Below are 16,178 nucleotides of genomic sequence, written 5' to 3'. Positions count from 1 at the left end.
GTTACATAATGTAATACACGTAACACACAAAGAATCTGAAGTGCATAAAATCAATAAATTCTCTGGTCTATATGCTAACTATAGCGATCCAGCTACTTGAATCGTATTTGATGTAATGCTACAACTTTTGATCAAACATGGACCAAAACAAGTCGATCAGTTTGATTTTCCTAAGGAAAGTATGCAAAGAAAATTTTCAAAAAACCATTACAACCGCCGACTTGTCAATTGAGATGAGGTTTGCAGACATCGGCTGCAGTATTTTGTAAGTAATGACTCTGTGTATTGCTTCTGCTGCAAACTGTTAACCAGTAGCACAACAGGTGCGTCATCTCTTTCTTCCAATGGTTTACATGATTGGAAAAACATGTCCGCATTTCTGTCAGGGAATGAGAAAAGCAGTAAAAACAGTCATGGAAAGAGTTCAAACTGCGACTGCAAAACAATAAAACAGTTGATACGGAACATTTGGGTCTTGTTAAAAAAGAAGAACAGTTTTGGCAGCAAATCTTGAAGCGGTGGATAGCTTTAGTTAGAGTTCTTGGTATACAAAATCTTGCTTTTAGTGGAACACATGAGAAACTGAATATTGCTGGTAACGGAAACTCTCTAAAATTTGTAGAATTTTAGGCTTTATCTGACCCACTTATGGACCCACTTGGACCCACGTATGACTGAAACTATCATTAAGTAGTTTATAGCAAACGGTATTTCTAGTTTTAAGTAGGTAGAAAAATTCAAAATAAACTTTAACTTTGCTATTCTTGACACAGCAATACAATTGGTTGAAGAAAAATTTACTCTTATGTAAACAATAAGTTCGTTGTTTGGTTTTCTCTATGATGTTCACTGTTTACAGAGTGTAACTAGCAAAGATGTAATGGAATTGAATCTTGAGAAAGCTTTGCAATATGGAGACTGCAAAGATATCCATGCAGTTGATCTATGTAGTGAATTGAAATCAATTGCCACTATATTTACTAAATTTTATATTAAAAAATAATCTAACAGATTGTGTCCCCAACACTGTTATAACTTTGTAAATCCTCTTGACACCTGTAGTTTCCGTGGCTAGCGGTGAGCAAAGCTTCTCAAAACTCAAACTGATAATAACATTTTTGAGAACGTCTATGCAGCAAGACTTGCTGGATTAGCTACTCTGTCAAGTAAATATGACATTGCTGGAAACATTGAACTGACGGAACTTGTTTCTACATTTGCAAAAACAAAAGCACAAAAAGTGAAGTTTTGAAATTATTTATTAATATATTATAAAGTTACACGAATATACGTTTATTTATGATTATGCATTTATTCATCTGAATGTAAATACAAATGTGAAAATAAGTTGAAGGAGGGGTGTGGAGGGATTGGGGCGCAGTATGTCAGATTCGGCTAGGGCGTCAAAAACACTGGCGCCGGCCCGGTGTATATATATATATATATATATATATATATATATATATATATATATATATATATATATATATATATATATATATATATATATATATACATATATATATATATGAAAATATCTTCACTTCTATTTAATCGCTTTTTTTTTTTTAATTGTTTCGTTTAAAAAATTCATCTTAGTTTTTTTTTTTTTTTTTTAATGTTTGCATAAAAATGTATTACTATTTCATGTAATACATTAAATGCAAACATAAGTAACAGTAAATGTATTTACTATTTACATTGTATTTTTTTTGCTAAAAATTATCCATATATATATATACATTTTTTTTTTTTAGTTTTTTTTTGCCATATAAATTTATTAAAGTCGTAAAGCATAATATAAATACAAATAGCAGGGGCGAGAAGAAGACATAATTGATCTTATCACCAAGCCCCCTAGACTATACCGTAAATATAAGACAACAAAAATTAAAAAACGTAACACTATATAATATAAAACGTTTTTCTAAAGACTTAATAAAATAAAAATCATCGGTCCTAAAGTCCTACTTTAACTTTTTGTTTTTAAGTTTTAAAAAAAAAAAAAAAAAGGAATTTGTACAAAGAAACTATATTACTAAAAAGCAAGCAAGCAAATACGTTTAATCCTGAAGCTTTCCTTTAACACCAGTATATACGTTTAAATATGTGAATAATTCTTAAAAAAAAAAGAAGAAGAATTTAAGCAATAAAAAGTGGCACAATCCTTTTCTAAGATCGTCAAACCCATAATGACAAACCTCTAATTGTTGGGTAAATTTAACAATAGCAATCATTAAAACTTCAGAAAAAGCTGAGCGCTACGTCGATCATCAGTAGTTTTTGCTTTAATTTTTACTTAAACTCATTAAGCGTAGAAATTGTTTTAAGTTCATTAGATAATATTTTATTCCATAATTTCGGCCCTCTAGTAGAAATTGAAAATTCGGTCGCCGCAAAATAACTTTTGGGTTGAATATAACTGTTGTTTGAAAATCTGGTGAGATATTTATTCTGATTTATTTTGAATAATGGGTAAAATATTTTAGGAGATATATTTTTATTAATTTTGAACATAAATATAAGAGCTTGATAGACATTTAATTGATAAACATTCATTATATTTAAATTAACAAATAATGCTTGGGAGTGTGTATAACGGCCCACATCGGAAATGATTCTGATTGCATGCTTTTGTTTATTAAATAGTTTTTTTTGTTTTGTTTTTATTTGTACTGCACCAAGCAATATTTGCATAATTAAGATGGCAATGAATGAACGAGAAATATAAAAGCTTTAAGCAAGTTGGATTTAAAAAAGGCTTAGCTCTGCATAGCAGGCCTACGTTCCTTGAGATTGTATTTTCGAGATATTGTATGTGATCTCTCCACGTCACATTTTCATCAAGAAGCACGCCGAGAAATTTTAAAGTGGTTTCTCTTTTAATGTCCTGATTGGCAATACAAAGTTTTGGAAATTTCAAGGGAATTTTATCTCGGTCATGAAAACGTTGGAAAAAAGTATATTTTGTTTTGGTTACATTTAAAGATAATTTGTTTGCATTAAACCATTCAGTAAGATTTAAAAATGAAAAATAAAAATGAGAAATAGGAGTGGCCCTAATATAGATCCCTGAGGAACCCCACATGTTATGTTCATATTAGTCGTTTTACCTTCATTATAAGAAATGAATTGTTTTCTATTTGACAAATAGCTTTTATACCACGCAATATTTATATGTTTAATACCATAGTTTTCTAATTTTTGTTAATAAAATGTAATGATCGACAGTGTCAAAAGCCTTACTGAGATCAATAAATACACCTAATGTATATTTATTTTCATCAAATGATTTAAAAATATCATGAGCAAGATGAACAATAGCCTGATCAGTAGAGTGGCTCTTTTTAAACCCAAATTGCTTACTATAGAGAATATTGTTTACATCTAAAAAGTAATACAATCTTTTATACATAGTGTGTTCTAATAACTTTGAAAAGCATGATAGTATGGAGATAGGCCTGTAATCGGAGACACTAGTCTCATCTCCTGATTTTAGTATAGGTATTACCCTTGCAATTTTAAGTTTATCGGGAAAGATTCCTTGTTTTAAAGAGAGCGTAAATATATGCAAAAGCGGAATTTTTAAATAAGGCATTGATGTAACTATTACATTACTGCTTACATCATCAATTCCATTACCTTTATTTGGTTTAAGTAAGTACATGGCATCTAGCAATTCTGTTTCTGTTAGCATATTATTGTTCATTGTATTATTATTAGAGTAAAGGTATGATTCGAAGCAAGTTTTACTTTTATTTATTTTTGATGCTAAACTTGGACCTGTGCTAACAAATGCATGGTTAAACGAATTAGCAATTATTTTGTCGTTAATAATTTCACAGTCATTTATAATTAGTTTTTTTGGTAAACGACTAATACTCATATCTTTTTTACCTATAACCTCTTTTATTATGTTCCAAGTTTTTTGTATACCATTTTTGTATTTTAGCAATTGGCTACTATAGTAAATCTTTTTTGAGCGCTTTACAATCGTCACAAAAAGGCGATTATAGTTTTTATAGTTTGTTTCATTTTTAAAAGTTCTTTTTTTAATTAACTTCTCATACAACCGTTGCTTTTTTTTCGAAGATTTAATGATTCCGGGTGTTATCCAGGGATTTTGTAGAGTTTTTGTTTTAATAAATTTAGTTGTTATTGGGAATGCTTTATTGTAGTGACATTCAAATATATGATAAAATTTATCATAAGCTTCATTAATACTTTTAGTTTTCAAAACAGATTCCCAGTTTGTTGTCGATAAAAGGCTAATAAATGTCACAAGAGAAGTGTCCTTAATTACTCGTTTTTTAGTTTTTACTTTTTTAGAAGGATGATTTAACGATTTTTGTGCTGTTATAAAAACCAGAAAATGATCAGATATGTCTGTAATAAATATTCCAGTTTTAATTTTTATGTTTTTGAAATTATTTATTATAATTTGATCAATTAAAGTAGCAGTATTTTTTGTAATTTGAGTAGGTTTATTTATAGTTGGAATAAAATAAGTCTGTAAAATAAGTCTGGATATTGTAATTATTTTTGAATGGCAAATTATATTTAAAAAAATTGAAAATAAACAAATTTTGTATAAAGTTTTTCATTGTTCAATAATCTCCCCAAGGCCATAAAGCCCACTAAAGTTGAGGAGGTTACTTTAGTTGTGGTTACAACTTTCTCTCAATTTGAGAAACAAGCTGAGCGCAATACTACCAGGGTACCACGGTACTAAAAGTCATGTGTAGATATGTTACTATTATTAATCGGCTATAAAAACAAGTAAAACAATATGCTATTAAAACAGTTAATGAAGATTAATTAAGATCAGTAAAAAAACACGGATCTCACAACGTATAGATTTAATGCTAATACTGCACTGCAAAAATACCCAAAGAGCAGAAAAGTAGATTTTGAGATATTTGTAAAAAAACTATTTAACTATTAAATTTAAGCTTGTATTAAATAGTTAACACTAACATAATTTATACACACACACACACACACAGATATATATATATATATATATATATATATATATATATATATATATATATATATATATATATATATATATATTTAGTTATAATAATAAATTTATTTAATTATTTTATCAGTTTATTTTAGTTATGTATTGTTTATATTGTAGTGTATTTTTGTGTATCGTTTATATTTGTGTGGAGCAAAAAAAAAAAAATCGGACTGTTGCACAGTGGTCTAAAAAACTTGATTTTTGGCCACAATTAAAAAAATAATCTGTAGTTTATTTTAATATTATTATTTTTAAACGCAATATTATCCAGGCTTTTCAAAAATATATAGTTTTTATATTTTTTATCGAAAGAAAAATCAACCGTATCCAAGAGCGATTAAAAATCGATAAATAATTTCTTGCAAAAACAACATTTTTTCATTTGTGTATAAATTTAAAACTATATGCACATATTTCTGCACAACTTCTTCCTTAAACTTATATGCACAATTTCTTCCTTAAACTAAAATGCATAGACTTGATCGATATGATACTATTAAATCCAAATATACATATATTGTTTAAAAAAAAAATCAGCTGCAGATATAATTAATCAAACCAACTTTAAATATACCTATTTTATGTTTTATTTCTTTTAATACATGTTCAAAAAAATTTTTTTTTTCTTTATACAATCGTATTTGCTACCTAAATTGTTGAAAATAGTTCAAATATTCATTTTTATTTTATTTTTATAAAACATTCCATATATTTAACGAGATGAAAATACGTAAAAAAATGCATACTTTAGTAAATTTCAAATCAATGTAAAATGTAAAGTCCAGTATTTTATATAGTCCATTATATTTAAAGTATATTTTAAACATCTATTATCGCTTAATAATTCCTCAAAAATTAGCTGTATATAATTAAAATAAAGGAACTTATATTCATTGCAAGCTATACTGTATTGACACTATATTTGTGTTGTTTTTATGCCACATTTTGAATGATATTTTTTGTTATTCCGTATTGTACGCATACTTTTTATATTATGGTTTTTAATTTAATCTAGTGACTTGTATATCTTTGGATTGATTATTAAATTGGAAATTAGAATATTAGCTTTTCATGAAAAAATAAATATCCTTTTTATGACTAATTTAAGGAATTTTTGCTTGTGGTTTCCATTATTTATTATTCAAAAATATTGATGAAAAACTTGTGAAAAATAAACGGAAATCATCACCTACAAATATAGGGTGCATTTTTTACAGGTGAAGAACTTGAAGTTAACAACACTGTTTTAACTGGTGGCCATTTTGTCAGCTGTCAAGTGATTTGTGTTTAGTTCGGTTTGGCATTTCAACATGAATAGACTGACGCCTGAACAACGTTTCCAAATTGTGCAAATTTGTTTTGAAAACAATAGTTCTGTTCGAAATACGTATCGAGCATTACGTCCATTTTACGGTCGACCTAATCGTCCATCAGAGCAATTAATTCGATTAGCTGTGGACCGTTTTCGCACCACTTTTATTCTACATGATAATACGTACCCACAGAGACGTCGTACAGTACGTACTGAAGAAGCCATTGCTGTTGTTGAGCGTAGTGTAGAGGAAGACCCGAATCAGTCTATTCGGCATCGTGCACAGGAATTGGAACTGCGTCCACCCACTTTGTGGAAGATTTTGCGTAAAGATCTTGATTTGCGTGCTTACAAAATCCAAATTGTGCAAGAATTGAAGCCACGCGATCACCTAACAAGGCGTACATTCGGTGAATGGGCCCAAAAAAAGATTGCCGTCAATCCCGATTTTCATAAGAAAATTTTCTTTAGCGATAAATGGCTACGTCAATAAACAGAACTGCCGTATTTGAAGCAAAGGCAATCCTCAAGTACATGTTGAGACACCGTTACATCCAGAAAAACTGGCTGTTTGGTGTGCTTTATAGGCCGGTGGAATCATTGATCCGTACGTCTTTAAGAACGATGTTGGCCAGAACGTAAAAGTAAATGGTGACCGCTATAGAGCCATGATTACTAACTTTTTCGTTCCTCGATTGAACAATCATAATGTGCAGGAGCTCTGGTTTCAAAAAGACGGCGCAACATGTCACACAGCTCGTGCCACTATCGATTTACTGAAGGAAACGTTTGGTAACCGCGTAATTTCAAGATCCGGGCCCGTGAATTGGCCTCCAAGATAATGCGACTTAACGTCGCTTGACTATTTTCTGAGGGGATATGTGAAGTCGCTGGTCTACGCCGATAACCTCAAAACGATCGACCACTTGGAGAACAACATTAGCCTTGTTTTTGCCGATATACGGCCACAAATGTTGGAAAAAGTGATTGAAAACTGGACCTCCAGATTAGATTACGTTTGAATCAGCCGTGGCGGTCATATGCCAGAAATCATATTTAAATTATAATCCCGAAACATTATCTTTTGAGTAAAGTCAATTACATGTCATTTTTAAAAATATATCTTGTTTTATTCCATTTCAAAGTTCTATACCTTTAAAAAAAACACCCGCTATTAACTAAAATATTTAGTTTCGGCTCGATACGAAAAAATTTTATTGTATATATATATATATATATATATATATATATATATATATATATATATATATATATATATATATATATATATATATATATATATATATATATATATATATATATATATATATATATATATATATATATATAAATGCGATATATCATGAAACCGCAAGCAAAAAAGTGAAAACTTTTTCTGAAATTCTCGACTGGGCCACTTGTGCGATAATTCTGAAACACAAAACCTTTAAATCAAAAAAAAAATTTTAATTTGGATTCATCATTACCGATTTAGTATAAATATTTCGAAATTTTAATTTTGGCCGAAAGTCAAGTTTTTCAGATCACTGTGTGTTGTGATATCAATATGACGTAATTTCAAACTTACATAGATTAAAACATTGAATGAATTAAAACATTGAATTTGTAAACATTGGCGTAAGGTTATGCCAATGTTTACAAATTCTGGATTATAAAAAGTTTTTTTAGAATATTAGTCCTAAATTGTTTAAATCCATGTAGCTTTGAAATTACTTCATACTGATATCCCAATAGTTCGATTATTTTTTTGTACCACACAAATATAAACAATACACAAAAATACGGATCGCGCTTAAGTTTGCACTTAAGTGCGAACTGATATAAGTGCAAATTGGCATAAGTGCGAAATGTCAATTCGCACTTATGTTAATATTTGCAATTTTGGGTCTGTCCATTAATTACGTCAACAAAATAGGGGGAGAAAGGGGTCTGATATTTTTTGACAATTGTTGACAAGGGTAAAGGGGGGTAAAAACAAGTTGACGTCAACAATGCTATTTATATACTTCTACTTTTTAAAAACCGTTTTGTGCTTTAAAAAGATCCAACACATACAGCATACACGAGATGTTTGCTTGTAGTTAGATGTGTACCGGATTGGAAACTTTGAACTCTTTTGAACTTTATTTGTTTCTTATAATTTTATTTATTGAAAGTTTTAAGCTGCAAATATTATTTGTATTTAAAATTATTTCTATGTTTTCTATTTTTCCGTTTAGGTTAAATTAAAAAATTTATTGTATTATTCTATACTTTTTAATTATTTAAAATTAACACTTTTTTTAATTTTTAAATAAAGTGTTAATTTTAAATAATTCAAAATTTAATTATTAAAAGTACCATTAAAATGAGACTGTTCTCAGAGGTATCGGTTTTGATGATAAATAAACTAGCTTGTTGCCCAAAACTGGATAGCAACTCTTTTTACACCACAATATTCCTATAACTGATTACTGCATGCAAAATTATATTGCGTTTGTTAAATTTTGTATTTTTTACCAAGGTTTATCAACAGTTTTTTATTACCCTGTAGAATAATGATTTTTTGATTTAATTTACACCGTCTGTGTCTTAAAAAAAAGGTAAAAAAATAAATTCTGGCATTCCGACCTGAAATATTGAAATTCCGGTCGGAACCAGAATGACCTAAAAGTTGCAGGTGGAATTTCGGAAGTCTGGGTGGAATTTGGCTGAAACGGAAATTTACCTACTTGTAACACTATTATTTCTTTAAAGTTGTTGTTGATTAGTCTGCTGTGCAAACAAAAAAGACTTACTTAAGTACATCGTATACATTATTTTATTTAATCATTTATACCAGGAATCAACAACCTGCGGCTCGCAAGTCTATGTGGTTCTTTCGATGTCTAGATCTTTTCACAAATATTACTATAATATTGAAATAAAGATGTTGGTAGCTCTTTAAAAACTTAAAAACTTTGTAAATTGTAACTTTTAGCTCTTCTGTCTTAAAAGGTTGCCGACCACGGTTTATACAATTTGTTAAATGCATTTTTTATTATACTAGACTCATTTAGAAATAACTAGCTTTTACTGTGAAATTGGATTAGGTCTAAAGTTAAAGTGAAAAGGATTGAATTTTTTCGCATTTATGCTGATTTGCCCTTATGCCAATGTTTGCAATTTCTTTTGGCGCACTTAAGCCAGTTCGCACTTATGTCAGTTCGAGTTTTTGCAACTGCTTTGCATTTATGTCAGTTCGCATTTATGCAAGTTTGCACTTACGCCAGTTCGCACATACGCCATTCGCACTTATTCCAGTTTGCGCGTATTTACTCACGCTTATTCAGTCGTCCCCTTCTTACTTCTACCAGTTCGCATTTATTCATATATATGTGTGTGTGTACACACACACACACACACACACACACACACACACACACACACACACACACACACACACACACACACACACACACACACACACACACACGCTTATAGTATAAACTAAAGTACCTTTTTATTTTTCCGGTAAAGTATTGCCATTTTGATTGCCCCCAAAGTGCAATAACACGGTCCCCGTCTTTGAGTAGTCTTTTAATTAGCTCTTCATTATAAATACATCTTTTGCAATTATTTTTTAAAAGTTTTAAATGTTTTGATTTTAAATGATCTACAAAACAAGTTTCATCTGTAGTTATTGTGCTGCATAACGGGCACGTTATTTTTTTAGTAGTGAAGTGTGTTTTTAAAAAGTGTTCAATAAGATTGCTTTCATTTGTTACAGAAATTCTACAAGCAGGACAGAATAAACTTTGTTTTTTTATGCCATGGTTATTTTGGATGTGAATAAAAAATTCTTCAACTTCCTTAAAACTAGGTATTGAAGGACACTGAGGACATCTCAACGCATAACAGTTCTCGATATGATTATTTGTACTAGCCGTAGATACATCAAACAACAATTGCCAACATTTTGGGCACGTAAACTTGTTTCCCAAATTTTTTTCCATTTTTCGTTTTTTATTATTCATTATATGAAAAAACTTTTTCGAAATGTGTTTAAATTTAGTTTGATTTTAACGTTTAAATTTATGTCTTATGCCATAAGTTTTAAAATAAAGTTTTTTTCTTTTAATTATCAATCTTTTGTTTAAACGTGCGCAGTTGTTCTTTAGGGATTTGTGATTACTAACTATTTGTCTTTTTGGGTTTTATGCACTAACTTTTGCTTGTTTTTTTTTTGTTTTTTTTATCAAATAAAATTATAAGAAGTCGTATAATATTTATAGTTACGATTTTATAACATTTATGTTAAAATTAATAAATTTGTCCAAAAAAAAAGTCAAATTAATTTTTTTTTGCCTATATTCTATTTTCTGGTTTTAAAATTTACCCATAAACTTTCGTACATCAAAAATTATAAGAAGAATTGCAAAATATGACTGGAAAATGATTTAAAATATTTCAAAACTGCACCAAATGTCCACTTACTGCACCAAAAAATTAGTGTATGAGCACTTATTGTGTCTACTCTTTATCGCGCAGTAAATGAGTGTACACGTTTTTGTGTAAAGCCTAGGTTAATTAGAGAAAGTGTGGGCTCATCATATAAGTAAAAAATAACATGAAGTTAAGAAATCGTTCTATGTAGTTTAGAACTTGTATTTAGATTTGAAGTTATGAAATGAAGTTAACAAGCCTTTTTAAAATCACCAACAAACTTAAATCATGCAAATGCATGATTTAAGTTTGTTGGTGATTTTAAAAAGACTTCTTTATTTTAATTTTAACTAATAAAATCTTTTTAGTGTAGTGTAGAACTTGGGACACACTAAAAATCTCATTGTAATATCAACAGTTTTTGGTATTGGTTTCTAGAAGATAACTAAAGAAATCACAACGACTGTAACAAAAGCGTCATGTTCAAAAAATCAACTTTTTGTTGGATATATGTACAGTACAGTATAATGGCTTTTCTAAAGTTAAATGTTTTTGTTTTTAATAAATCAAATAGCTTTTTTAATTGCCGAATTGACGTCTTTTATAGATTTTCAAAAGTAATAAAAATAAAATAAAAATACCATCAGCTTTATTTCTTAACAAATTTAAAACAATGATTAAAATATCTTGACAAGATAGCGAATAAGGCGAAATGGCTTTTCATATAACGATTCAGCAAAAAATAATTTTAAAGGGATGGAAACAAAACTATAAATATGTGGCTTTTAATTTAAGGTATAAATTATATTGGATTTTTAACGTGATTTTATACAAAAAAAGTTTTCTTTTATGCTTAAAAAAGTATTACGGGTTATTGCTAATGAGTGGTGTTCTACGGGTGTAATTTTTTTTTGAAGATCTTTTTTTTTTTGACGCCTGTTTTTTTTTCGTGATCTGTAAGATAAAGTTAGTTTGTAATTTTTAAATTTTAAATAAGAATGGAGACAGAAAACGCATAGTAAGTCAGGTTGCGCCGATCATGTGACCTAATGAGAAATTTATGAACTTTACATTTTATTTTTTTACTAGTTTTTCTGCTTGCAAACTAAAAACCCAAAAGATGTTACCAACCAATTGCAACTTTGAGCACAGTTAAGCTCTAATAAGCACGGTACGCGTAAATTTAGAACTCACTTTGTTTTATTTCCACTTTTTGAATTGTTTTTATAGTGATTAACTGTTTTAACTCCCAAAGGACCTTACTACTACAATGGGTAAAAAGATAAAATTTATATCCTAAAAAAAAAAGTTTATTAGTACTTTCAAAAAAATACAAAATTCTAACCAATCAGGAAACTGTATTATTATATAATGATTTATACGATGGTTTAAACAAAATGTTTTAAACTTTAAATTAATGTAAGTCAAAATATGATTATTTTTTTGTTATTTTAACAAAAGATTATTGGAAACCTTTATGTTTAAATTATAAATAAAACTTTCACATTAAATTAATAATATAGTTATGTTTAATATTTCATTAAACATTTCTATTTTTTTAAAGATGGCAAAGCAAAAAAAAAAACAACTCGAAAATGCATTTAAAATTTTGAAATGTGTAAAATGGCTTGCACAAAAAATAGAGACAGTTTAGACAATCTAATAAAAGTTTAAAAAACATGTTGGAGGTTATGCACATATACAATTTATGTTCCATTTGCCGCCGACTTTATTAAACAAAGGAGTTTTAGTTCAATTTCTCTAAACTATTTAAACGTCTTAGGAGCATTTTTGTGTGTGTTAGTGTGTGCAGGGATAAGTGCAGCATTCGCTAAGGTTGCTTCTTTTTTATCGTGCTCGCTATTTTCTTAGTACTGATTCCATTTTCTATTCTTTTTTCCCCGCACTTCAACCACTTCGAACACTTTTCCATGTTTGTGTTTTCCTGACTCATACAATCTACAACTTTTCAAGTCTTCTATCAACCGTTTCCTTGCTCTAATTTTTTTTTGTACTATTCTCATTTAAATTTACATTTATCGATAAATTTTAAATTTTATAAAAAACCTCTTGGCGTTCAAAAAATAACCTTATAAAATTTGTAACCCCCTTAAATTGAGAAGGGCTCAAACTTTATACCGTCATAGTTTTTGAAAACGGAAGAGATTATTTATGAACTTTACAGTATTTAAAAATATATCTTATCAACTTGTTGCTCTCACGTTTGGGGCAGGTGTTGCCAAATTATAGGGCTTTTTTGATCGTAGGCTCTAATTATCGCATTTTTTTGCAATTTGTTATTTGAAATAAGTTTGTATTTAAGGTAACTAATTTCCATTTCTGGAAGTTAGTTGCCTTAAACATCAAAATATAATGCATTTGCACCTGGTTTTTCTGATTTATTTGCATTTTTCTAAACAAATTTGTTGTTTATTGACCAAGAGAATACTTTTTTTTCAGAAACACTTTCAAGTTAAAATAAAAAATTAGTTTAAATAATAATCCTTCTTATTTAACTTCTTCACTTTTTTGAACATAATACTCTGTTTACTAAACAAGTCAGGTATATGTAAATAAAAGTATTGCAAGTCAATAAAAACACTACTTTTCTTTTATGTAATTATATAATTTTTGATGCTAAATAGAAATTACAGATTAACTTATAATTTTTTTTTGGACTTTGCAATTATTGTTTTCTATTATATTTACCGATGTTGGTTTAATACGTCATAACGATCTATTTTTTAACCCTGATCAAAAATTGAAAAACAAAAAAGTTCTAGGAGTTTTTGAAATTTTATTGCAACTAGCCCCGGTCTCCCTTACGTGGCTCCTTTTTATTCCTGTATATAAACTGACAATATCTTAATGTAAATGGGGCTCGGTGATTTGGCAGTTTAAGTCTTCTGCTTGCTTCAGCTCTTTTTATTTATTAATAAGATTTATTTTATTATAAGTATTAATATACGGCAAATATAAAGTCGTGTGTGATCACTGTTCAATTCCCGATGACTGCCAACATTTACTTAAAAAACACGTTGATTTTTCATCTAACTTATAACTTTGATTAATGTTGGAAAATCTAACGTAGCGTAATCTAAGGGTAGAAGAAAATATGATGTATTGCGCGGCGTGTGATCGTGGTCTGAGTCCCGACGACTGCCAAAACATTACTTAAACAACAACGTTATTTAATGTTCCAACGTTGGTGTGGCCACTTGGGAGTAGTATTATTTTGATCTTAGTGTAAAAATTACTTTCTGTTTTTCGAATACCCTTTTAACCAAAGCAAGTTGTTATATTTTACTGAAAAAGTTTTTTTTTTTATTAGCATTTGGGATTTACGGTAGCAAAAACTTTTGATATATCAATGAAAATTCCTATTGTAAAAAAGTCATTATATAAGGCGTTAGATTTGTAATTTGAAAGTTCAACTATTGAGTGTTCAGTAAAAAAAATTTTATGCCGAAATGTTTGTAATACAACTTGTCGTTCTCTCTAATTGTTATTCTCTCAAGCAATTTTGAAAAAGAAGAGCGGATAGATATACACCTGTAATTTAAAATATTTGACTTATCCGAAGATTTAAAAGTGGCGTTATACAGGCAATTTTTGTTTGTCGAGAGCACCCTGACTTAAATAAAAGATCAAAAATGTGAAATAAAGTAGATTCAGTGAGATCAAATACTGATTTGACAAAATCGACACTAATTTAATCAAAATCTTAACATTTTACTTTTAAGACTGCTAAATGCAGTTCTCAATTTGCTCAGTTTTTAATGAATTTTGTCCACAAGTTTTCATAAGATTTTAAATATAAATCAAATGGAGTGGAATTAGAAAGAAATTTCGCTGCCAAATTTGGACTAATAGTAACAAAGTTTAGTTTTTTAACTATAGTCGATTTATAAAAAACTAATTTTCTATGAGTTAAAAAGCTCTTTGGTAGAGTGCTTTTTTTTATAACTATTTTTTCCAATTAAATCCTTATTTCCATTTTATATATTTTTTGGTGTTTCCGTCGGGTTTTTTGACTGACTGAGCATAATAAAGCTTATAACAATATTAAAGAAATAATAAAGCAATAACATCTGAGCATAATAAATCTTTTAATTTTTTACAATATATATTTTAATGATTTTTATTATTTATTTGACTTTTATAAAAAAATTTTAATTATTGTTTCATAACCGCCGAAATACTTTGTGGCATTAAAATAGTTTTGGTAGGTAAGAATGTGAAAAAATGATCCGATCTGAATTATACTAGTGTTAAGAGGATTATTATGAAAATTGTTAGTAAAGTTATCAAGTAGAGTGAATTACTTATTTTCAACTCTAGTTGGTTTATTGTTAAGCTATTTTGTAGAACTATCTAAAGTTATTTTTGTATTCATAAAACTCTCAGCATAAAAAAAACTTGACCAACTAGACTTCAAATAATAATAATAATTGAAATTAAGTTGATCAAGTTGATATACCCCCCCCCCCCCACCAAATTCAATGCATAATGATTCACAAAGTGTTTATAAATACAGAAGTCGTTAAATACAAAAAAAAAAAATAAAAAAAATAATAATAATAAAATCGTAAAATACAACTATCTAAATTGTAGAGAAAAATAATAGCGACTCCATCTGCATTAAATTCAAAGTTTTCCTGAATCTTTGTTTTATACTTATAAAATAGACACCATTGCCAATTCAAGCTTTATAGAATTGAAGTATTAAATCTTTATGAATGAAACGTTTTAAAAATCTTTTAACTCGTGTTTAGATTCAAAAACTATATGCTGCAGAATATTTATGAGACCTCTTCCGTATTACAGATCATAAAAACAAAACAATTATTACATAACTATTTGGTACCAAAAACTTTGTTAAAACAATCTGAATCTATAAAATATGGTGGGCCAAGTTTGTGGAACTCATTTTTCCAAACAATAGTAAAAGTATAAGTTAAATCAAACTATAAGTTAAATCAAAACATAAGTTAAATCAAACTATAAACCATAGTTTTAAAATTATTATTGAAAATTTAAAACATGCTTCGGCGAGACGCCAAAACTTCTACAATTATATATATCAGCATCCTTTAGATCAAATTTTCTCAAAATCTTTTAAGTAAACTGTTTTAAGTAAGGTAACGTCAATTAACATATATCTAAGGTTTTTTATTATAACTTTTCATGTTTAAAACTACTTTCTTACTTATAAAAATACTTATTTTATGAATAAATTCAAAATCCAGCTTCCAATGAATGGAAAGGTATAAAACTTCAATGAATTGAAAGGTCTAAAAAACAGCTTTATAAATTTTTATATATATATATATATATATATATATATATATATATATATATATATATATATATATATATATATATATATAATATATATTATATATATACATA

The 16,178-nt window shown here is 28.3% G+C and overlaps 1 protein-coding gene across 2 annotated transcripts in view; it reads right to left on the bottom strand.

Moving 5' to 3' along the window:
- The window catches only part of LOC136088541 (uncharacterized), a 58,952-nt gene extending 48,496 nt beyond the window's left edge, over positions 1-10,456 (bottom strand). The window contains exon 1 of one of the 2 annotated variants that reach the window (XM_065812428.1): positions 9,840-10,456. In XM_065812428.1, the coding sequence (XP_065668500.1) occupies positions 9,840-10,357 (518 nt within the window). In that variant the 5' untranslated portion in view covers positions 10,358-10,456. The remainder of the gene's footprint in view (positions 1-9,839) is intronic. The other variant, XM_065812429.1, reaches the window with a different exon arrangement.
- Between the last annotated feature and the right edge of the window lie 5,722 nt (positions 10,457-16,178).

Source organism: Hydra vulgaris, chromosome 12 (assembly GCF_038396675.1).
Source record: "Hydra vulgaris chromosome 12, alternate assembly HydraT2T_AEP".
Taxonomy (NCBI): Eukaryota; Metazoa; Cnidaria; class Hydrozoa; order Anthoathecata; family Hydridae; genus Hydra; species Hydra vulgaris.
This window is presented reverse-complemented; position numbering and strand designations above follow the sequence as displayed.